Consider the following 24703-nt stretch of genomic DNA (forward strand, 5'->3'; position numbering starts at 1 on the left):
GGAAGCAACACAAGCGAGAGCGGGGTTCAAGTTTAGTACGCTCATGTGGAGGAAGAGTGACAAAACAGATACAACCAAAGACGCGAAGCAAAGAATAATTAGGTGTGCTACCATACAAGTGCTCATAAGGAGTTTGGTTGTAAATAGTCGGGGAAGGCACACGATTAATCGTGTAAATAGCAGTGAGAGCAGCCTCACCCCAAAAGTGTTCAGGAAGTGAGGCAGAGATGAGAAGAGCTCTTACAGTGTCTAAGATGTGACGATGTTTGCGTTCTACACGCCCATTTTGCTGAGAAGTGTAAGGACAAGAACGATGAGAGAGGGTCCCATTTTGTTTTAAAAAATTTTGAAAAGATTTCTCATTATATTCCATAGCATTATCTGAACGAAAAATTTTGATGGTACGAGAAAATTGGGTTTGTACCATTTGATGAAAATTTTGATAAACTTGAGTGAGTTCCGAGCGATGCTGTAATAAATATATCCAAGTATAACGAGAATAATCATCAAGAAAAATAACAAAATAGCGAGATCCCCCCTCAGTGGGAACAGGGGCAGGGCTCCAAATATCAGAATGAACTAAATCAAATGGTGCAGAAGATGAAGACTCACTTTTATTAAAAGATAAATGTGTTTGTTTGCCAAGATGACAAGAAACAAAATCAAAAGATTTTACATCTACTGATCCTATATGACCTTGAGATGCAAGAAGTTGGACACGTGGTAGAGAGGCATGACCCAAACGTGAATGCCATAAGTTGGAAGAAGCAGTGAGTGTTTTGACAGCAGCAGCTAAGTGAGTAGGAGTTTGTAAGAATGAAAGCTCAAAAAGACGTCCAATCTTACGGCCGGTCCCAATTAGTTGACCCGTCTGTGGATCCTGCACATCAACACCCCTGTTAGAAAATGTCAACTCCAAACCTAGTTCACAAAGTTGGCCAACTGAAAGAAGATTTAATGACAATTGGGGAACAAGATATGTGTTATCCATAGACAAATTAGGTGAAGAAATAGACCCATTGTGACTAACAGGTAACCTAGAACCATCAGCAGTATAAATGACAGGGTTGGGAGAAAGGGCAGACTTTTGGGAAAATAAGGTGGGGTCATGGGTCATATGATTACAACAAGCAGAGTCGATGAACCATGAATTTTTACCTGATGTGACGGAAAAGGCAGTAGAGGAACGAGACAGAACCTGATGGATTAGTGCCTCAACGTCAGATGCAGTGAGAGCAGAGGATTGAGATTGGTTCTCAGTGTAAGATGCAGGTGCAGAGGAACCAGATGAAACAACTGCGGCTATTTGTTGGAAAGGAGCTCGTGATTGATGTCTGTTTTGGAGCTTATAGCAATTAGCAATAGAGTGACCATGCTGTTTGCAATAGTTGCAAATTAACTTCATGGAGGAAGACGGTGGTGTGGATCGTCTAGGAGGAAATTTAGGAACACTCTGAGGTGTAGCAGCGACAGCCATATCTGGAGATTGCAAGTGCATAGTGGACCGTCGAGTCTCTTCAGAAATAAGTTCTGCTACAGCAGCTTCCAATGTGGGAAGAGGATTGCGGTGTAAGAGAGAAGCCCAAGTGGGTTCAAAATCCGCACGAAGAGCCATCATAAAATGCATAAACTTTCGACGATCCCGATACTTTGCAAATATTTCTACATCTTCAGGATGCTTCAGTTGAGGATCTGCAGCGGATAATTGCTCCCAAAGACTATTAGTTTGAGAATAAAAATCAGCAATAGACTGACCTGGCTCCTGACGTGTCTGATAAAGTTTAGTTTCAATTTGAAACTCAAGTGAGGCATCATAAGTACAATTGTATCGTTTTGCTAAAAACTCCCAAGCAGCCTTTGCATTCCCAAGCTTGGGGAGCAAACTATGGATGGAAGGAACTGAAGTATTGATAAACCAAGAAATAATACGATAATTTGCACTATCCCAATCTTCAAATCGACTAGCAAATTTGTCGGCTGACTCACCTTCTTTTTGTGTGGGTGCAACAGTTTCTCCACAAATATAACGCCATAATCTCCTCCCTCTCAAAAAAACTTCCATATTTTGAGCCCACAACATATAATTGGAACCATCTAAAATATTGTCAATGGGACGGACAATATTATCAAGATTGGTAGACATTTTTTTTTTTTTTTTTTCTCTCAGAAAATAAAAAAAGAAATTAAGTAAATAAACCTGTGGGTAGTAATCCGGTGTGGCGAAGGTGCAGGTGCAGCCTTAGGGAGCGATCTGGTGTGGCGCGTGCACAGCAGCTATGGTGCACAAATATTCTGATTTTGAACAACAAGACCTCTACAACTTCCGTCACATACAAAAGAAAAATAACCGCAACAAGCGTTTGATGTATTGTTGAAATAAAAAGAACCACAAAAAAGAACGCTCAAACGGAAAAACAAGAAAATTGTACGGACGGAGAACGGAGGCTTAAAAGAGGCACCAAGAAAACGGTGGCTCTGATACCATGTAGAAAAAGATGACAGAAAGATAATTGTGGAGAAGAAATTTGTATTTCTGATGTTGAAAATAACTCTGATACCATGTTAAAATATATATAAAATATAAAATACTAAAATATAAGAGAAAGAACAGATAGTAGAAGCGGATAGAGACGTATGGGCTACATCTTGTATATTCACTATATCAATCAATATTACATAACTCTCTATTTATAGAGAGACAATGAGTAGTGACCAAGAAACCCAAATTAAACTCTAAAATACGTAAGGAAAGAAATAAACCCTACATTACAAATTAAATAACGAAAATATAAAATATTCTAACAAAGGAAATAATATATTCTAACACGAAGAATGGGCTAACCGGGGCGGTGAAGTCAGTTTTTCCCTATTGAAAAGTCAGAGTTTGCGGAAATAAATTTGATTTCCATCCAAAGACTCCATGCTTGAGTCTCAACAGTCAACCATACATGTAAATTGCCTTGTTACTTCCACAGGGCCCCACGAAGCTCTGTCCGGTGGCCTTTGATGGGACCATGCGAAGATTGGGCTAACCGGGGCGGTGAAGTCAATTCTTCCCTATTGAAAAGTCAGTGTTTGCGGAAATAAAATTTGATTCCCATGCAAAGACTCCATGCTTGAGTCTCAACCTAAATTCAGTAAATTGCCTTGTTACTTAAACAGGCCCCATGATATATGTCAATTATTTGCGACAAATAATTAAGAAATTTTTTTTACAAAGTTTTTTTTAAAATTGACTTACAATTTTTTTTTTTAACTTAATCTATAAAAATTATATGTATTTTTTTTTTTAATAACATGTAAGATGTACATAATTTTTTAATAGTAAGAACAAAGTTAGAATGACTTTTATTAAAAACTCATGTATATCTCACATATTATTAAAAAAAAAACACATATCACTTTTATAAATTAAGTCAAAAAAAAATTACGCCAACTCAATTTAAAAAAAAACTTTATTTTTTTATTATTATTTTTTATCATGTAGTTTAATAGTTTGATGATTTCTTTGGCGTCCGGAATAGTCGAGGATGCCCTTTTATTATATAAAACAAATTAAACAATATTTCTCGAGGGTAATATTGTCCTTGCACCGTTAATTATCCTCTTCCTGCAAAAGTTTAGTGCTCAACTCATTGGCCTACAATTAAAGAAATTTTATCCCTACCAAAGAGGAGGAAAAGGACAAAACTGCTTTTAAATATAAGAAAAAATTTCAAAATTTTTCAAAAGTCACATTTGCACACCCTATCTATTATTTTAACACATTATTTATTAGAGCACCCCTTTCTGCCTCACTAAAATCATTTTTTTAGTTATTTTAGTGGGATAATTTAATCAAAATGGTTTAAATGTCCACTTTTCAGTTTCACTACTAAAAAAAAAGTAATGAAATGAACAATATTCATCAAATTTAAAAATTATTATTCACTCACCTATTAATTAAATAACTTATTTCTCTGTTTCTTTTTTACTTTTTATTTCTATTTCTTCCTTTAATTGTTAAAAAAAAGAATAAAATAATATTTCAAAAAGAATATTTAAATGAAATAATAAAAATAAATTGTTAAAATAATGAGATTGGAGGCTGCTATAAAAAAATGAATTGTTAACTTTTAATTATTTTGATTAAGTAAAATTTTGTGAAGCGGATAGGAATACACTTATTCCAAGGATGTCGGTTTTTTCTCGGCTGGTCCTCCTTTCACGCCACCTTCCTTCCCCCCACCCCACCCCACCCCACCCACCTCCTTTTTTAACTCCCTCTGCCGACACTCAGCGTCTTCCTCTTCTTCTTCTTCTTCTTCTAAGCAATCAGCTTCTCCTTGTTTGCTTTCTCAATTCCAGCCAAATGGTTCTGCTTTATGATCCTTGTGAGTGAAGAAACAGCGTTAGAAACCCATGAATCCACTGAGGTGGGTTTGAAGAAAGCAAAGCCATTCCCTATATATACTATCCCCTCCTATAAGCTAGCAAAGCCACTGAGGTGGGTTTGCACACTGCACACACACACGGATGTCAATTTATCTCATTTGAATCTTTGTAAAAGTTTTTCAGAAATTCCTCTTCTTTGAAATCGGCATCATTAAATTCACGTTCTCCATAAAAGTTTGTTGGAGTCATTAACCACAGATAAAATTAATAAAACCTCCATTTAAGGCCAAGCAAGCACCATCTTCAACTTCACACTCAAGAGTCAAGACCATAGTCTAAAACACCAAAAGTCCACGAATAAAATCGCATGATGAGCACAATTGAGGAAGGAGAATCTAGTCGTTTCCGCAACCAGGACAATCTCCTAGCCAGACACATATTCTCTAAGTATAACCCATTGTCACGTAGCGAACCCATCGCCCCTAAGCATTGCATCTTCAGGCTTCCTCAGAGGTTCATGAAAATCAACGATGTGCCGCTCAAGCCCCAGGTGGTCGCCATCGGACCCTACTGCAGCGAGAGATATGGGCAGCTCCAGAAGATGGAGGATGTCAAGATGCAGTGCCTCTACTACTTTCTCAACGTTACCCAGGCAGACTTGGTGGAGTGCTTGAGACAAATACGTCCACATGAGGAGGAAATAATCGGGTGTTATTCAGAAATCAACAACCACAATACCGATGAGCTGCTTCAAATGATGATTGTTGATGGTTTTTTTATATTATACGTGCTTCTCTACCATGAGAAATTTGTACACTTGGACGACAACCCTCTCTACCGGCTGGAGAGGGTAATATTACCGAAAATCTACACGGACTTGCTTCTGCTTGAGAATCAGATCCCTTTTTTGGTTCTGGACAAGTTATATGAAATTTGCAATTTTAATACTTCTATTTCTATGTCCTTGTCCGATCTCATCACAGGAGCTATTTCGGCAATGCTGCAGATTCCATCCTCCATAAACAAGCCTCCGCAAAAATGCTTGCATTTGCTTCACTTTGTTCGGTCAATATGTATCTCAAGCGATCATCATAATGAGTACGGGGAGAGATACTACGTACCATTCAGTCGAATTCCCTGTGTCACAAAGCTCCGCGGTGTGGGGATTAAGGTCAATCGGCATAAGGAGGACAATTTGTTGGGGGTGAAATTAAATGGTGGTGTGATTGAGATGCCCAAATTAACTCTCAACAACGCAATGTGCTCATTTTTAGTGAATTGCGTGGCATTCGAGCAGTGCCACAACTGTTCCATGCACTTCTCAATTTACGCCACTTTCTTGGAACGCCTTGTCAACACCGTGCAGGATGCCGAGTACCTTTCTGACCATCGCGTCATTGAGAATTTCTTTGGGACCAACGCGGAGGTTGTGCGCTTCATCAAGGACTTGGGCAAGGACTTGAATATACATTTAGCTGAAGAAGAATTTTATTTGTTTGAGCTCTTCGAAGATGTAGCCAAGTACTATCAGAAAAGGCTTCATTGGGCCAATTGGCAGTGGACCAACTTCAAGCGCGAGTATTTTGGTAAGCCATGGTTGTTGATTTCTGCATTTGTTGGGATTTTATTCTTTATCCTTACATTTTTGCAGACCTACTATACCATCTATGCTTACAAGCATCCCCCTCGATCCGGCGGAATTAATTAGGATTTTCTTCGGTTCATTTAAATTGAAAAATATTCTATTAATTATAGTCAAAGGATATTTTTATTTCATCGAAAAATGAAAAAACAAAAATACCCTTCAAGTATAACTAATTAGATATTCTCCGATTCATTTAAACCGGAGAAAATCATGTTCCCAATCAGCCTACCTTTATCATCCACACAATAAATAGTTCTGTTTAGTAACACTACTTTTAAGAGGATAGTTGCTTTTTAGGTATGTCAGTGTGAAGCTGTTGCAGTTTGTTGCGTTGCTTTTGAGCTCTTGTAGACTTGTAGTGAAGCGATTTTGCCGCGAGTAAAGCTCTGCGCTTGCAAGGTAAACGTTTTATGCATGTATGTATAATGCTGTGCTGATGCTTATTTCAACTTGTAATTTCTCAAATATATAATCTTCTTGTTACAAAATGTCACTGGAAGTCCCAAAAATATCCTACAAAAATAATTCAGTACCAAACCTGCAATGATCCATCCTGCATGATGGGCATGGTTGCCTCTTCTACGATAGCAACAAAGCATAATTATTTTTCGATTATTTTGCTGAGTTGACAGGCACAAGTTAATATGGTTTTTGTAAAGAAATTCCAAATTAGCATGATAAACAACGGTACATTTAGTATATTGGAATTGAGAGCAGCTGCTGTTCGGTCATTGCAAAAAGGAGGAGGTTTTTGCCACCAATAAGAAGTTGCCACTTAACCCAATCCTATCAAACTTAAGTTTACAAAATAAACACAACTACATCTGATTATTAATTTAAAATATTATTAATCTTTAAAAATAAAAAAAAATAAAAAATTGAAGTCCCAAGTAAGGGGAAGCAACCACCCAAGAAGGGGTGGCTCACCGGCCACCCCCAGTAGCCATGGGTGGCAGCGAGAGCCACCCCAGATTTGTCTGGGGTGCCGCGAGGCCACCCTAGAGACCGCGGGCCACCCCCTTGGTGGTGGGGGTGGCCGCGCGAGCCACCCCATAGGCCCTGGGGTGGCCTGCGAGCCGCCCCCCTGTGGTGGCGAGGGTGGCCGCGAGCCACCCCAGATCTGCTGGGGTGGCCCGCGCCAACTCATATCCTGTTAGGGTGGCCCGCGCCACACCAGATCTTGCTGGGGTGGCACGCCGGCCACCCCCAACAACATTTTGGGGTGGCGCAGGCCACCCCATGGTTAGAGCAACCAAAGAGAGACAGAGAGAGGGCGAGAGATACCCGCCCAGGGTGGCTCCCCAGGCCACGGGTTGGCCGCGCAGGCCACCCCCAGTCCACGGGGTGGCTCCCCGACCACCCCAGCGCCACCCTTCTCGGCTTTGTGTGGGTTTTCTCTTCGTCTCTCTCCGTCTCTCTCCATCTCTCTCTCTTCTCGGTAGATCTGAGCAGTGATGGTCGGGACTGCGTGGCGGCGACGCAATTTGAGATGGGCAGCACCGGTGGGACCAGGCGGCGGCGGGCGGTGATGGTTGTGAAGGGTGCTGTGCGTCTGAGGTGTGGAGAATGAAGAAATAATCTGGTGTTTTGGTTTATTTTCTTAACTTGTTTCATGCTGAGGCGTCACATTTACATTGGTGGGCAGAAAATGGGGGTTTTTTGCCACAACCGAACGGAAGTTATTCTCATTGGAATTTGGAATGACAAACAAAAGTGCTCCTTCTCTCTCTTGCTTGAAGACAGTAATATGAGCCTATATATTTGATAGTGATAGTTTGTAAATACAAAGCAATAAAAGGTAACTTTGGCAGTTCCAACCTTATTTTATCGGTAACAGCATCTCTAGCAGTGTAGTTAAAAATGAGATATTAGCTATATTTAGCTATTTTTGCCATTTTTTTTTTCTCTAACAGAATAATTTCATATTAACTATTATACCTTAACTGCTACAATGAATAGCAATTTGTAGCTATTCACTGTAGCACACTAGATTGAATATAATATTATTTCCAATATTGCTTATTCTCCTCCTTTTCCCTCAAACCCTTTTCTTATTCTCTGCATTTATTTCTTCTCTTCCCCTTCCGGAACGAGTTTCAGCAGACACTAGCCTTCTCCATGATCCATAGCTAGTGATTGTTTGTTTCCAAATAAAATTTGGATCATTGACGAAGAATCAGAGATGGGTTTGGCCGAAACCTTGAGGTCCCTTGTCCATCAATGGAGCGCAAGAATCTAAGCTTGGTAGCGGGGGTTTTGATCGTCACCGCAAGCCAATCATCTTCCATAGATGGGAGCTAGCCATCGTCATCTTTCTCTTCCATCGTCGTCATCTTCCATGGGAGCCATCGTCATCTCTTTCTCCCATCTCTTAATATGTTTTTGATATCTTTTTTGGGCTTTTTCTTCAATGTCAGAAACTTGTGTTGGAAATTTTAGGACTTTGGTTTGAACAGTGGAATTTTTGCTTGGTTTGGTCAAGGCATTGCTGGGACAGAGGGAATGAGATGGTCATGATATGGAGTCTACGATGAACTTTTGGGGTTGCTGGGGGATATAATAAAAAAATAAATAAAATAATACTATTTAAAGAAAATAGAGAATAGAATGGAAAATCTGTTGGAATTTGTATTAAAAAATGAGTAAGTAAAGTAGAGAATTGTACTTTTTGATTAGATATTTTACCTAATATTGCTGGAGATGCTTTAAGGTGAAGATAAACTATCTATGATAATATGCTTCAATTAGAGCGTAGGTCATAATGACCAAATGCTTCTCGGGATTCACCTAGAATCTATAACAACATTATATATAAGAGTAAGTTCAACTTCTTAGTGAATATAAATGTACATGTCATTATATGAGTAATTCTATAAGTCCTTCTTGTGTTCCTCTTGACTCCCTCCAAAAATGATGTGGCTATTAAATTTGTTATTTGATCAAAATTCAATAATGATCAATCACAAGTCCAATAGTGAATTTAATAGCCACATTATTTTTGGAGGGACTCAAGAGGGACACAAGAGAGACTTATGGCATTACTCGTCATTATATGGTAACCATAGTTATTTGTACGCAACCGCAACGTAAACACCAAAACGGTGTCATTTTAAATACGAATTAGAGATAGAGTTTTGGCGAGACAAAATACATTTCCATTATTACAAATCCCAAACGACGAAGGCCCATCGTGAATGAAAAGCCCATGGCTTATTAAAAACATTAAGCACAAGTTCCTGAAACTTGACATTACGGCCAAATCTACCTCAAATCATAGGGTTAAGCACTAGATCGTGCACGTCCAACAATCAAGGGAGCTCAACAAACCCTATTGGGGCTCAACAAACCCAATCAAGATATAACAAACCCTACAAGGACTCATACACTCAGCTGCATTTATTAAAGGAGCAGGCAACCACAATATCAAACACACCGTGAATTCTATCTCTACTACTCTCATTTCATTATCATTATTATGTTGTTATTTTACTCTCGTTTTATACAAATTCTAACTTAGGTTTTATACAAATTCTAACTTAGGCGTCAAAGGTGGAACGACTTCCACACACCCCCCTCCCCCCCCCCACTTTGCGGCCTTCCATCATTGATCCATTTTTACTCTTAGCAGGCTTTGGAATCAAGTCACTACAAGGGTTGACAATTGTCTCAACAAGTTTCATCATATTTATTATTTTTTGGAATACTTTAACCCAAAACTATTTAAAATAAGCCCAAAAAATAGGCACAATAAAGGCTCAAAACACCTCAAAAAGTCCATATAAAAAATAGGTTATAAAACCGTGGGTTATTGGTTTGAATAACCTCTAACTGCCAGTTGTAAAATATCCGCTAACCTCCTAAGTGGAGCGGTTGCAATTATTAAAATCTAATAACCGCCTTAGCCGTTGTAGTCTGGAGTTAAGTCCTATATGGACTCTCACAATAGCTGCACAAATCACTAGTAATTTGGACAATCAATTACGAAATCCCTGGGCATTACAATAAAAAATGCTACACTTCTCAAAAAAAAAAAAAAAAAAAACAATGGTTTCACAATTCCAGTAAGGTTCCAACATCTTTGCCGAGTGCATCTTTACACCTCATAATGAATCTTAAGAAAAGTGGGCCGGGCGAAAGCCACTGTGATGATGGGCCGGTCCAAAGCCAAACACTGCATTGTGGAGGAAATATGGGCCCTATTAGTGTATGCTGTGCATGGTCTTGGTTTTGGCCATATTTTTCAATAACAATGTGAAAAATATATAATAAAAGAGAATGTCAAATGAATGACATGGCCTAATATATGAATTAATCATTATTTGTTAGAATATGTCTTCTAAGGTGGCACACATGTCACATATATTATATGTATATAGTATATTATATTAATAGAGTTTTTATTTAAATAAAACTTTTGGGTAATTAATATACTAATAACTAGTAAAGGTGAAAGGTTATTTCATTTCACTAAAAGTTGTCTCCCTTAATGAAAGGAAGCAACCTTAGGTTAAGTGGATAAGAGTCTTGGCCTATAAATAAGTCTATGATTTTCATAAGTCATAACATTAACGTGTGAAACAGATAAGACAAATACTCTTATCTATATATCACTCTCCAACATATGTGAGGGTTCTAGGATTAATGGTTCTAAGATTGCAAATTCAACAAAACGTTAGATTTCTAAATTAATCAATTCAAGTACTTAAGCAACAATGGTTATAGGTTCGTGTTTTTATTTTATGCGTATAAATTTTCTCCCAGATTCTTACATTATTGGCATAAAGCTAAGAAAAATGACCAAAGGCAATATGTGAAGGCATTAACATAATCAAGAAGTGCGAGAAGCGATACAAGCCTCAAAACAACCTTCAACTCTACCCGAACCCTCGAAGAAACAATGGCAACGGGTAGCTACAATCATCCTTGTAATCCAAGCAAAACCTGCCTACCAAGAGGTCCTTTTCATGGAAATGCCAAAGCAATCATCTCAACAATCCATGATTAGAAAGTGAAACCCAACCATCTCTCAGAGAAGTAAACTGGAGTTGACCCTTGTCCCTCTATTTCTAGGCTAGAAGGCCTTCATTTTCATCCCAAAAGTTCATTACTTGGCGACATAGACTTTCTTTTTTTCTCTCTTTTATGTCTAAATACACACACACATATGACATATGTATATCATTTATATACACATGAAAAGGACTGTAATGCTTTGTTATGCCTTATCTTAAATGGCTTTTGCCACACTTCTTTCTCTTTCATTCTTTGTCAACTTCCCACCCAAAATCTAGAGTTTGGGGTGAAGTGAATTTTGTTAATTGGACATGACCATTGATGTGGAGATTTACAGGACCAGACATAACGTACCAATTACAAACTTAGGTCTATGTCAACTCCCATTGCAATGTAGATGATCGATATGTTTATTTAAATAATCGATTTTGGTTTACCAAAAGAAAGGCAATTAAAAGAAAGGGTTGAAACGAAATTTATTGTTAAAAATATTAAATAATATAAGTAACAAAGTAAAGGAACAATAAATATTATGTAGTTGGACGTCATTTAAAAATTAAACAAATATTACGTTTTTTCCGACAATTTTTTCATATTTTCAAATGTCTATATATTCATCAACCCATTAACTTAAAAGATCAATCCAAATATGAAAATTAGAAGGATAATTTGATTACTTAAGAGTAAATTTAGAAAATAAACCCATGCAAAAGTTTTACCATATATCTGAAAATTTTCAAGTTCTATGTTTGCCTTGATTTCTTTACAAAATTATTACAATATCTATTTTTTCTACTTTTTATCCTAGTTTTTGTTCCCAATTACTAAAATTCGCGTATGGAGAAAATTGTAATAATAATAATAAAAAAAAAATGTTGTGGTATTTTAGAGAGATTTTTTTTTTAAAAAAAAAAAAAAAAAGGAGAGAGAGAGAGAAAATAAATCAAATAAAAAAATTTTAGCATGTCAAAAAAATATATATATAGAAAATGTTAGATACCTTTTTTAGCAGCATCATCGAAATGGCTATACCACTTTGATATATTATTATTATTATTATTATTATTATTATTATACTTTCTTTTTTTTCTTTTTTTCTTTTTTTTATAAGTTATTATTATACTTTCTAAACAAATAACTTACAATTAAATATTTATGTGTGTTTTTGGAAGGGGGCCACTACGTGAAAAATGGAAAAGATTATTTTTTTTATTTTTTATTTTTGTGTTTTTGTGTTTTAGATAGAGGAAAAAAAAAAAAAAAAAGTAGTAATTGACTCAAGTGGGAGGGGCATTATTATGAATTGGGGGAGGAAGAGGGGACCATTTGGATTTACATAAAGTAATAATTTTTATGTGTGCTTGGAAAGACATTAATCTAAGTGTGTCCAAGACATGGATAGTCAAATTTTTTAACAAAAATTATTTAAACCGACCGTGAAAGATAAACCTCTCACACCTAATTATATATCTAGGTCGTGAGAAATAACCCATTACACCTAATTATTTCTCCTTACTCGTGAGAGTAGATCTAGAAAGAAGAAACTTTTTATTTAAAACAAAAAACACAAATAAATAACCAGCAAATAACAACAACGGCCAAGGGAGGAGATGAACGGCACAATACGGTGGAGGTGGACAGACGCATAGCAGAGAGATCGAAGTTGCTAATTTGATCAGAGAACACCTACAAACATTTAAAAATAATAAAATAATAAAATAATAATTAAAAAAGAAAAAAAGAAAAAAAAAAAAAGAAGAGAGGTTGGGGAGGGGGAGGGTAGGAGCGGGGAGTAGAAGGGGAAGGAGATCAGCTCCTTTCTCCTCTCAAAACTATTTTCTGAGAATTTTTAAAAGTTAAGGGTGTTATTAATTTTGTAATTCAATAAATGGGTTTTGCCCAAAGTCAATTAGGATATGGTTAAGGTTTGGTCATTAGTCTACTTAATGGGCTTGGCCCAAAGTCTAATCAAATTAGGGTTATAGTTTAGTTATGAATTTATTTAAGTGAATAGATTCGATGAATAAATAATAATTTTGAGTTTTGAGGTAAGACTCCTCCTTCTGTTGTGAGACTCCACCCAATCTATTATTGACTTTGGTTTAACTTGAAGTTCCAAAGTCAATTTATGATTGATTCAAAGATTAGTTAAGACTGCTACAAGGATAAAAAATAAATTTTCTACCATTACACTTACTCTAAAGTGAGTGAATATTAAGGCTGCATTACCCAGCCCCAACTTGCCAATTATAGAAAGTCACCTACATATCTTCTTTTTCTTTTTCTTTTTTCTTTTTTTAAAAAAATGGGAAACTTCAGAACTATTATGCATTTTGAGAAGACTATACCAAATTTCAAAAACCCTCAATTTCACACCCTGAACTTTTAATTTGATGTAATGTACCCCATCAATTAGATTTTAAACGTTAAAAGTGATAAATGGCCTTTATACTCCAGATTTTTTTATAAAATTTCAAATATACCCTTAATTTCAAATAAAAAATGAAAATCGAATGGTAATTTGGTCTTTTTAGTCATTTCCGTGAAGGGTTAATGGCTGAATCTGACAGCAAAGGGGTCATTAAATTAAATTAAAAGTTTATAAAGTTAAATTTAGAGTTTTTGAAATTTGAGGGGATCATCTCAAAACGCATAATAGTTAAAGGGTATAAAATGAAGTTTCCAAAATATATATATATATATAATTGTCTAGTGCCATTAATTTCACGTCTGAGAGTTGAGGCTGGAAACACGTTAGAAGCACAGCACAGTCACAGAATCACTCAATTCTAGTGGGGAAACTGTTGGATTGTTGATCCCATTTGACAAACCCACAAGGGCAGTGTAGGTAGTTGGGCCACACCCGATCTCTTTTTTCTTCTCTCTCTCTCTCTCTCTTTGGCATTGGCAAAGCTTCACCTTTTTCATCTAGAACAAACCCCACCTTCATTTTTTTCCATGTTCCACAAGAAAGAGGGGGCATCATTGCATGCCTAGCTAGTAGGATATATTATGGGTTCGTAGCCTAGGATAAGTTGGCTATTCATCCAAAAAAAAAAAAAAAAGGTTGGCTATTCATCAAGATCCCTTTCTTTTCTATAGAAAATGACCATGCCAAAAGAAATATGACAAGTGGGATTGTGGGAACTCCAGTGTCAAACAAGTGGGGTCTCGTATGCTTGCTTCAAACTTTTATGGAGTCCATTTAGTAGGAATTTGGCTCATATAAATACAACATAATAATAAAATAATTCAGTAATGCTACCTACATATTAGGTCACCATCCTATCTTTATTTTACTAAACAAATATGATTGTGTCTATCAACTCTAATTTTTTTTTTTTAATTTTCTTAAAAAAGTTGTTGGTCACGGCCATATCAATTAATCCATCAACCCAATAAAATGGTAGTGAGATAAAAATGTAATATATCTAATATAATACACAGTTAGACTCACACAAACACAATTATGTCTACGTGTATGCATATGTGTTGTACTAGCTAGTAACACGAAGGCCATTGATATATAAATTTTTTAGATTAATGTTATATATATATATATATATATATATATATATTTTAGATTATACTAATGTGACATTTTCAATTCAACATTGATTTTTTTTTCCCTTTCTTTTAACACGAGGTGATTAAAAGATAAATTGGCAATGCTATGTCAGTATAGTAGAATAGTGGTGGAACAGTGGTATGGTATACCACATTACCCTTCTTTTTTTTTTTTAATTAGTAAACATAAAATTCTGAATTTTGCTAGTGATCAGAGTTTGGCTTGCCTTCAATTATATATATATATATATATATATATATATATATATATATATATACAGAGAGAGAGAGAGAGAGAGAGAGAATTCCCTTGTACAAAATAAACCATAAAGATTGCTTCTAAGAAAAAATAAATAAAGTTCTACCACAATTTTATAATATCCACTCTTTATTTATCTATCTTTTCAATACAAATTCGAGCATATTATCATTATTTTTCAATGTGCTAGAGAGAAACAAATAATAATAAATAAAAAAAGTAAACCATTACCCTTAATATTATACTCATTTAATGTGATACAAGTTCACTCTATCAAATTTTTTATTTCAAAATATCTGTTAGAGAGCCAAAAGTGTATGAGCCTCTTAAAGCATTTGCTAGCTAGAGATGTCATATACAATCTCTTTTCTTAAGAGCATCTCCAAGGCAAAATAGTTAACGAAAAATACAAATTCTTACTTTAACTATTTATTTTTTCATATACATTTCAACTGATTCGTTATCATACTCTTTATTTTTTTTAAATATTATTTTCTTTTCAATAATAAACAAAGTTTATAGTATAAATAATGAATAGGCTAATCAACCTATTTACTATTCACACTAGATGAAAAAAAATTTAAATTGTGTATTCTGCTCGAGAGCAAAAAGCACCCATAATAATCAAATTTAACTATTATTAAAAATTTTGCTATTCTTTTGAACATGCTCTAATCTACTCCATCCCATTCTCTCTCTCTCTCTCTCTCTCTCTCTCTCTATCTATATATACATAAACATTTTGTAACAAAAAACAGCATCTACAAACATTTGACATGTCTGTCATATTATGAGATATAAAGTGAGTATTAGACGTATTGTATTACAAGTAATAATAGCATAGGCGGCACATCAGGTGAGGTGCCCCATCGACAAGATACATCAACTTGGTAGACCCGCACACCAACAATATTGACTTGATACAACGAACAATAGAATTGTTTTTGCGTTATATCGGGAGAAATGATAAGTTTTTTTGTTTTTTGTTTTTTTTTTTAATGTTATTTTGATCTTAAATGAATATTATTTTTTAAAAATTTCAATTTTAGTACTTATAGTTAAGGTCAAAATCAAATAGACCTATCAGTATCAAAAAGTGTCATAACTGGTACCTGTGATTATTAAAAAAACCTACTTGGTATTTTCGTCCAAATATTTAACGGATCTTCACATCAACACTCGTAAAATGGTAACACATACTCTTAATGCCACATATTGAAGCCAAATCAACAGACCAGATGACGTGGCTTGGTACCTATCCTTTTGGGTGCCACCCCTAACATTTCTCTTTTTTTTTTGCAGCATAAGTGGATCTACCCACCTAGGATTAGAAGAACGTCAGGAAAACACTTAACATTCCGTGATTGAATTTGATGAAATCATTGCTCCCAAAAACACATGTACAAAAACGTGTTCCTCATTGGCTCACACTTGCTAAGATCTAGTTATTGACCAACCGAGGAACGAAACGTCTAGTACGCCCAGTCGTTACTTTTCGCATTGAATTCTTGGTGGTAATCGATTTGGTGACTGGAGTTTTCTGGAGAGATACTTGTTTGGTCCTTTCTGAAGTGATATGGATGATTCTTCTGGGCCAACTAAAGAAGATGCTTCTTGAGGTCCCCTCCCCCCTCTCTTCTCTCCCATTATTATTCCCATGGCGATCGTTGCCTACATATTTACATACATTATTACACGTTATCAGTTTTTCAGACAATTTTCAAACCTTGTATCATCATGTCAAGGATTTCAGTCAACCAGCTATCACTTGGATCGTCCCATTTATATATATGTGTGATTTTGATTTACAAACTCAATGTCCAATTCTACGTGTGATGTTAATTAATTGATCATCATGATATATAAGAACGGTTTATAGTAAGAGTGGACCTATTTAAGTGGATGGGGGACAATGTGATCCTTATTTTGATGCGATACTGTTCTTATATGCAAATCAATAACTGTTCTTAGCCGACGTACACGGCAGCTTACTCTATTAACACTTGCATAATGATAGCATTTTTCTTTTGAAGCTTTACTCATTTATTAATGATTTAACATTATACCCTTAAAAATTGATTTAGGGCCTGTTTGAGTGTGTATTTGAAGTGCCAAAAATTGCGTTTAACACTCAAAAAGTCAATTTGAAAAAAAAAAAAAAAAAAAAAAAAAAAAAAAAAAAAAACTTATTTGGTAAAATAAAAAAAATAAAAAATGAAAGCACTTAAAAAATAAAATTAAAAAAAAAAAAAAACCCAAAAATAGTCAAAACGCATTTTTGACAAAAGCTTAAAAATAAAGCTTTTGTTAAAAAACATTTTTTGACTTAAAAACTATATTTCTTAAACACAATCTCAAACATGCTCTTACAAGGATAAGGTATTTAAGAGTTGATATATGTATATACATAGTTAAGATTGCACTTATGTCATGTGGAACACTTAAGATTGTAAAATCCAATTGTACCAACCTCCCTTGTACCACGTTGGTCGGTGGCATTTGTCGCCTTGACCAGGGCAACCTCCCTTGTACCACGTTGGTCGGTGGCATTTGTCGCCTTGACCAGGGCAAGGGTTCGAATAATGGTGTAGCGAAACAAGAAGATTGTAAATCCAATGACTTAACATTATGCCCATACATAGTACCAAGATACCTTAGGAAGAACTCATATTTGAAAATCGACTTGCAAGGAGAAATTACCAAAGAACTTATATACACGTGGTTAAAATTGCACTTAAATCATGTGAAACATTTAAGATCGAAACATACTACTACGCTGTGCAACAAACTCTATGGCGGCCCACTCTACCTAATAAGTCGCTCTCTCTGTGACTTAAACCCATGACGTGGTGTTTGAATTTAATATCAAATAATACAAACTTTAGGTAGAATTCACACCCGAAAACTAGCTTGTAAGGTAAGGGTACCCAATAATTTGTATGCATATGGTTAAGATTGTATTTAAGCCCATGTGGGACACTTAGAATTTTTTTTTTTTTTTGAACGAATTATCTCTTCATTGATATAACAATCAAATTGGGCAAAATACTTCGTACAATGCCAAAAATATAATTTAGAATCTTCACAACTTAAACATTATCTATGACATACACAATAGTCTCTTGGGCTATTATCAGACAATATCTATGAAAAGTCACTATCTCAATTAGTTTCAGATCTACAACAAATTCCGGCGAATTACGTCTCTATCCACTGCCAGGTCATTGATTCTCTCGTTTTTTTTTTATCTTCGCTACTAGTGCTCTATCAATCGCAATCCCCTTTGTTGCCTTTATCATAGTGACAATTCTTCTTTATGCTTGATAACTCCTCCGTCATTGGTCTATGGTTTGCTCACAGAAAATGAACCATAAAAAAACAAAAGACCGACTGGAAACTAATTATGTTATTTTTAAGGATTTGTGAAAATAAAACCTAAGAAAATGAATAAAACTTCACCCTATAAATCGCTACTAAAAGCAAATTTAGAGATAATACATTTTTATTTAAAAACAACAAAATTACAATAACAAAAACTCAACACACCCTCACGCATTCCACGCACCACCGCCGGCCAACCATGCACTGCTAAAAAGCACCTCGAGGACCATTGACATACGTGCCTTAATCGATCTATGGTGGAAGCAAAAAAATGAGGTGGAGGGGGGAAAGAGAAAGGGGGCGGGGAGGAGGGAGTCGTAACTCCCTCCCGCTACTCTACTATGCTCTCTGTGTACTACTCTCTTTCTTGGGACACTTAGAATTTAGAATCATAATAGAGATCAAGATTTTTTTTTAGATTTTTTCAGGGCATCTGATCCAATAAATTTATTCAAATCTCAACCATTCATTTGAAATTCAATGGTTTAAATTTTTGTCACATAAGCGGTTATCATTTCAACAATTACCATATTTATCCATATCTATAAGGAATACTGGGAAGTTCCTGCAATATTTTTTATTTGAGAAATAATAAAATTTATTCTTTCAACCATTTCCATATAGTGAATGGGTGAAATGAATGAATCTACCATTGAATTTGTGTGAGATTTACATAAGTCCACAAATTCAATGATTATGCTATTAAATTTGCAAAAAGAGATAGTTGAAAGATGGTTGTGTAACATGCCTCTTTTTATTTCATGTTATTGATGATATGTTTTTAATAAATCTTGCTTAGATTTGGAAATAGAGAGAGATAAAATATCATATGAAATTATAAGTGTCCACTTTTTAGGAAATGAAGAATATTGTTTGAAATCGGAGAAAAAAAAAAGAAATAGTTAAAGTAAAAAAAAAAAAATAGAGTAATACTATTTAGTAAAATCATGTACGTACAATTGTCACACAACTAGATGACATGGTAGTAAAAATCAGTCATTTGATTAGCATTTGTAAAAAATAAAAAAAAATTGATGATTAAATGGTTATTTTTTATTGTTAGGTCATCAAATTAAATGACAATTTTACATAAAGCTACTAAATAAAATTTTTCAAAAAAAAAAAAAAAAACAGTATATTTTTTCCTGATTTATGCTTTTGACAAGTTGGAAGCATTCCATTCGAAAATTTAAAAATAATCTCAAAATTTTTGTTTTTAAAACCAAGGAACAAATTATCCTTTTTTATTTCAAATAAATTAAAAAAAAAAAAAAAAAACCTAGTACTAATTTTTTTTTAAAAAAAAAAAAAGAAAAAAAAAACTAATTTACCACTAAAATCATAACTTAGAGAATATTGAAATAAATTTTCCTTGTAAAGTCCAACCCTAAGAAATTTGGACTCTATGAGTATATGATGATTAGAAAAGTGCTAGGGAGCCAATAAATGAGTCAAGAAAAATTTTCAAACTGACGTGTCAGCGTGGCAGACAGGGAGAGATAATTACGTTTTTTTTTTTTTTAATTTAAAAACTCTTATCACGTCAGTTTGAAAATTTTTCTGAGTTCATTTGTTTGACTTTCTAACACTTCTAAGATGATTAAGCTTAATTATGGAATTTTTGAAAACAACAAAAAGATAGTCTCCAAAACAAATAAGACTTCTCTTTTTGGAAAATCAATTCCTTTCTATAAATGGGTGCAAATTAAATTTAGACATCCAAATTAGCAACAATTTATGAGAGTCATTATGATGGTGACGACTTATCATATAAAATCCTAACTGTAATCTTCCCTAACAACACCCGTTTTGATTAAGCTTAAATATGATTATGATGTTTCCAATTTCTAATCACCCCATCGGGCCTAACCCTATTACAAATCATTGGAACTATATCCACCTATGCACCTCACATGTGTATCAATTAATTAATTCATTAAATAAATAAATAAATAATTCTTCTTCTCTCTCTCTCCCCCTCTCTTTCTGTCTCTCACTGATCATGTGGAACTGAGTGGTAGGTCCATCTCCTTATTGGCTGTCAGATGCAAGTTGGGTACGATTGACGTGTTTTGGGTCTAATATTTTAGCATAAACTGCAAGGAGAAGTAATGTATGGGACCTCCTTTTTGAAATTGGCTTCATTTTTTGATCAATTTCTTATGTATTGACAAAATATTAAGACAAACCTCACAAATGGTTCACAAAATATTGGTGAACCTCACAAATGGTTCACAAAATATTAAGACAAACCATTGTACACTCTCAAGATGGGCCGTCAATTTATGATACAAATTGTAAATTCGACGCATATCCAATCCGAAATTAGTTGATTGAGGTTGAAAGGTATAATATGTTTAATTAAATATATTAAATTAAGGTTAAACTAAATAATCATATACTTATGTTTCGACTCGGTGCAAATTGCCACTCCTATGCCAGTTCTCTTATTGTTATAAGAATTTCATGCTTCTGCGTCCCTATAAAGGAGAAACAATGATACGGTGGTGTTTGATAACTGTTTTTAAGAAGTGTTTTTTGTGTTTTGGTTGAAAAAATGTTTTGATGTGACGTAAATATAAAATGAGTTTTAAGTTTTTTGTGTGTTTTATGATGAAAGTTGTTTGTTAATGTTTTGGTTTTTCAGAAATGCTACATATGCAGACTCTTTGATATGGCAGTGAAAATCATCATTAGATTTTAGATCAAATAATAGTTTTTACTACCATATTAGAAAGTGTACATTTCAAAGTGTAGACTTGAAAGTATATGTAGCATTTTTCTTTGACTTGAAACGACATATAACACGTTTTTACTATTTTTTTTTTTTTTTGGGTAAATTCACTTTACCCCATTGAAGTTTTAGAGGTTTTTCAATTCAAACCCTAATGTTAAAAAATTGGCAATGTACTCCCCTAATATTTCAAAAAATTTTAGTTCAGACCCTCCGTTACTAATTTCCGTCTAATTGGATGGAAATCATCTCATGTGCGTTTCACGTGGAATTTTGATGCTCTCTATTCCAATTTTGTTCTCATTAAAACCTATGAAATTATGTAATTATCCTCATTAAAACCACGTAAGGGTAATTACATAATTTTATAGGTTTTTAATGAGGACAAAATTTGAATAGAGGGCATCAAAATCCCACGTGAAACGCACATGGGATGATTTACATCCAATTAGACGGAAATTAGTAACGGAAGGTCTGAATTGAAAATTTTTGAAATATTAGGGAGATACATTGCCAATTTTTTAACATTAGGGTTCGAATTGAAAAATCTCTAAAATTTTAGGAGATAAAAGTGATTTTTTTTTTTTTTCTTGAGCAAATACAAACAAAGGAAAAGGTTATATAGACGATTCTTCTGGCCCATTATTGATTCTATTAGAACATAAAACGAAGGTATATTGAAAATGCTCTCAAACACAAAGTTGATAAAGCTCACTTAACGATGTGATCTGCACTAAAATTTGTAATTCTTGAAACAAACTTAAAAATGTTGTAATTTCAAATGAATGTAGGAAGTGATTGGACCAGTCTAGATTGTGTTGATTGATATGTACCATGCTAGCATGATTTTACTTGAACACACAACTACACAAGCCAAGTCCAAAAAAAAAAAAAAAAATTAGAAAATATATATGTGAATAGGAAAAGTCTGAAAAGAGATATGGGGGAGGTCAACTGTTAACTACTACCAAGTAAACCAGACATCATGACTAGAATATATATATGTGGTGTCTGTAAGAAATGCGGTGCGTGAAAATCTCCTTTAGCTTCTTCACTCAACAAATTACTAAGTGCAATGATTCATAACAAAAAGTATTTGATCAATACTTCCAACTCCAACACATCCACCTAAAATATTCTGATGTTAAGTTGATATTATTTAAAAATAAAAAAATAAAAGAAATAAAATGTATTTTACTAATTATATATATATATATATATATATATATATATATATATATATATATTTTAAAATAATATTTACTTAGTATTAAACGAACACTAAAAAATATGTTTAAAATAGTTAACAATTCAGACACCAAATAACCAAATATGAAATACTTAATATGAATCTATCTATTTAAATTGTATATGATCTGTTTGTCTGTTAAGCGGATAATTCAAAATTTACTCAGCTACATGAACCCTATATTAATTCTGTGGTCAATAATTTCTACAACAAAATTGAGGAGAAATCTCTCAAGAATTCCTAATTTGAAATCGTAAAATAACAAAGAAAATGAGTAAATGAAAAGCTTTTTTGTTGTACTCAAATCTCAACTGAGCAACTGGACAGTTCAACTTGTGGCTCCTGGTCGTGGGTAGGCCAACGTCTCTTCCGATGGAGTTTGAGACATAGCCAGGTCAACGCCTTCTCTTGCTATGACGTCATCTTCCTCGTCAGCCTCCAGCTCCTCTCTCACCCGCATAAGTACTCCCACTCTTCGACCTCACTGCCCAATTCCCCCCTCCCTAGTCCCTCCCTAGCTCCCCAAAACCCCTTAAAACCCACGCGCCATGTATGGTCACACAAACACCATATTCTCACGCGCCGCCGAATTCCTCGGCCAGTCCACGTCACCCGACTCCACACTCCCGTTAACTCTCCCTTCAGCTCCGTTACTGACTCCAAACTTGCTCATCCCCGACCAGTTTAACGTGGCCGAGTTCGACTCGGTCCCCGCGCTGAACTCGGAGGTCGGAAACAGTAGTAGCTGTAGTGGGTGCAGTAGCTACGGCTCGCCCAGTTCGCTGGCGAGCCATTGCACTCAGAGCCTGAGCCAGAGGCCGGCTTTCATTCAGAGAAGCGTGAGCAGCCACTCGCTCATGAAGAACGGCTTCCGCCAACTCTTCTCGTCGGCTCCCGAGTTTCTCGACTCCGACGCCGGTCCCTTCAGGAGGGTTTTCAGTACCGGAGATTTGCAGGTTAGCTCTGTGAAATTACTGAAATGCCCACTTTCTTTTCACGTAAGGACCTTTCGATCATTGTGTGTTTTAGCCACATGCAAAACAAAAAAAAACAAAAAAAAAAAATTTATGTGGTTAAACACCCTTTCCCTTTTAATTATGATTAAGCTTATAATTTGATTTTCTTTTTTCTTTTTTCTTTTTTCTTTTTTAATTTTTATTTGGGTACAGAGAATTCATATGGTGCAACACAGTCATCGATCAGATAGTCCGTTGTCGAATGAGAACAGTATCATCATCGAAAGTATGAGCAAGGCGTGTCGGTATAGTCCTGAGGAGAAAAAGGAGAGGATTGAGAGATATAGAAGCAAGAGAAACCAAAGAAATTTCAACAAGAAGATTAAGGTTCTGTCATCATGTTAATTTATTTGTTATTAGGTAATTAACAAACAAAAAAACAAAAAGAAAACTGCTTTTTGAACAATTATTGTAGCAAGTGGGATGAGAATCATGAGATAGCTAGCTTGAGTTGTAGTTCTTTCTTTATTTGCATTAAGGCCACGTGATAATTTACAAATTAAATTCGGGTTTAAGATATTAGATTACATTTGAAACTATTTAAATCATTTGTAAGCTTTATAAATAAAACAGTGTACAATAAAAGCACATTCTAGTCTTATCAGACACTTTTTTAATGATGGACATAATTGTCTAACAACGAAACGACCTGTTTTGACCATTTTGTAATTAACAAGGTCATTTTAAATACAGTATGCATGTAGGAAAACATTGGCAGACAGCCGACCACGCATCAGAGGACGGTTTGCAAGGAACGATGAAATTGAACATCATCATCAGAAGAGTTGTGAAGCTGATCAACAAAGCCATATAGGTGGGGAAGAGGATGAGGAGGAAGATGATGATTGGATCAACTTTATTGCCACATTCTCAGCAAATATGGCTCCTTAAAATCCTGACAGTCCATATATGTTGGGACAATTATATTGTCGCTTTTATCCTTCCTCGTTAGTACTATGATTTATTCTAAGTGTGCTTCAAAGTAGGTGATCATCATCATGTACATGTACATATAGGGGTTGATTGCATTAATATTGTTGTTCAATATCATGTATTTGGCAAGGCTTGATGAAAAGCTAGCTGAAGCTTTTTGACTGCCTGAAATATTTACAAATCAGGCAGTTTTGAATCTTCGGATGATTAATATAATATTGTCGGCTTGTAGCCATTCATCTAAATAGAAGGTTTTAGAGGGTCTTGTTTGCAATTCAAACATGCCTTTTTGTTTTAGTGCATAGAGCTAAACAAAATTTCAAGTTAAAAAGGATGAGGATAAAGACGTTACCGTTGACAAAGTAACAGAAAATAAGCGGAAAGGTAATGATGGAGGCCGGTGGCGGCGCCGACAACTTACTTTGGAGGCCAAGCTAATTAAGATTGATCAAAATATACTTCACTTTTTCTTTTTCTTTTTTTGGCATTTAGTGCATTATATACAATAGCACAAAAAATTATACGGGATAAA

General features: G+C 34.9%; 2 protein-coding genes across 2 annotated transcripts; both read left to right on the forward strand.

Annotated features, from left to right (window-relative positions):
• Window positions 1–4744: 4744 nt before the first annotated feature.
• On the forward strand, window positions 4745–6082 carry LOC132163050 (UPF0481 protein At3g47200-like). The gene has a single exon (XM_059573250.2). The coding sequence runs from the start codon at window positions 4745–4747 to the stop codon at window positions 6080–6082; it is 1338 nt and encodes a 445-aa protein (XP_059429233.2).
• A 16688-nt stretch (window positions 6083–22770) lies between these two features.
• On the forward strand, window positions 22771–24307 carry LOC132163051 (uncharacterized). The gene is made up of 3 exons (XM_059573251.1): window positions 22771–23178; window positions 23392–23565; window positions 23932–24307. The coding sequence occupies exons 1-3, from the start codon at window positions 22771–22773 to the stop codon at window positions 24127–24129; spliced, it is 780 nt and encodes a 259-aa protein (XP_059429234.1). The 3' UTR covers window positions 24130–24307.
• The last annotated feature ends 396 nt before the right edge of the window (window positions 24308–24703 follow it).

This window comes from Corylus avellana, chromosome 8 (assembly GCF_965113065.1).
Source record: "Corylus avellana chromosome 8, dhCorAvel1.hap1.2, whole genome shotgun sequence".
Lineage (NCBI taxonomy): Eukaryota > Viridiplantae > Streptophyta > Magnoliopsida > Fagales > Betulaceae > Corylus > Corylus avellana.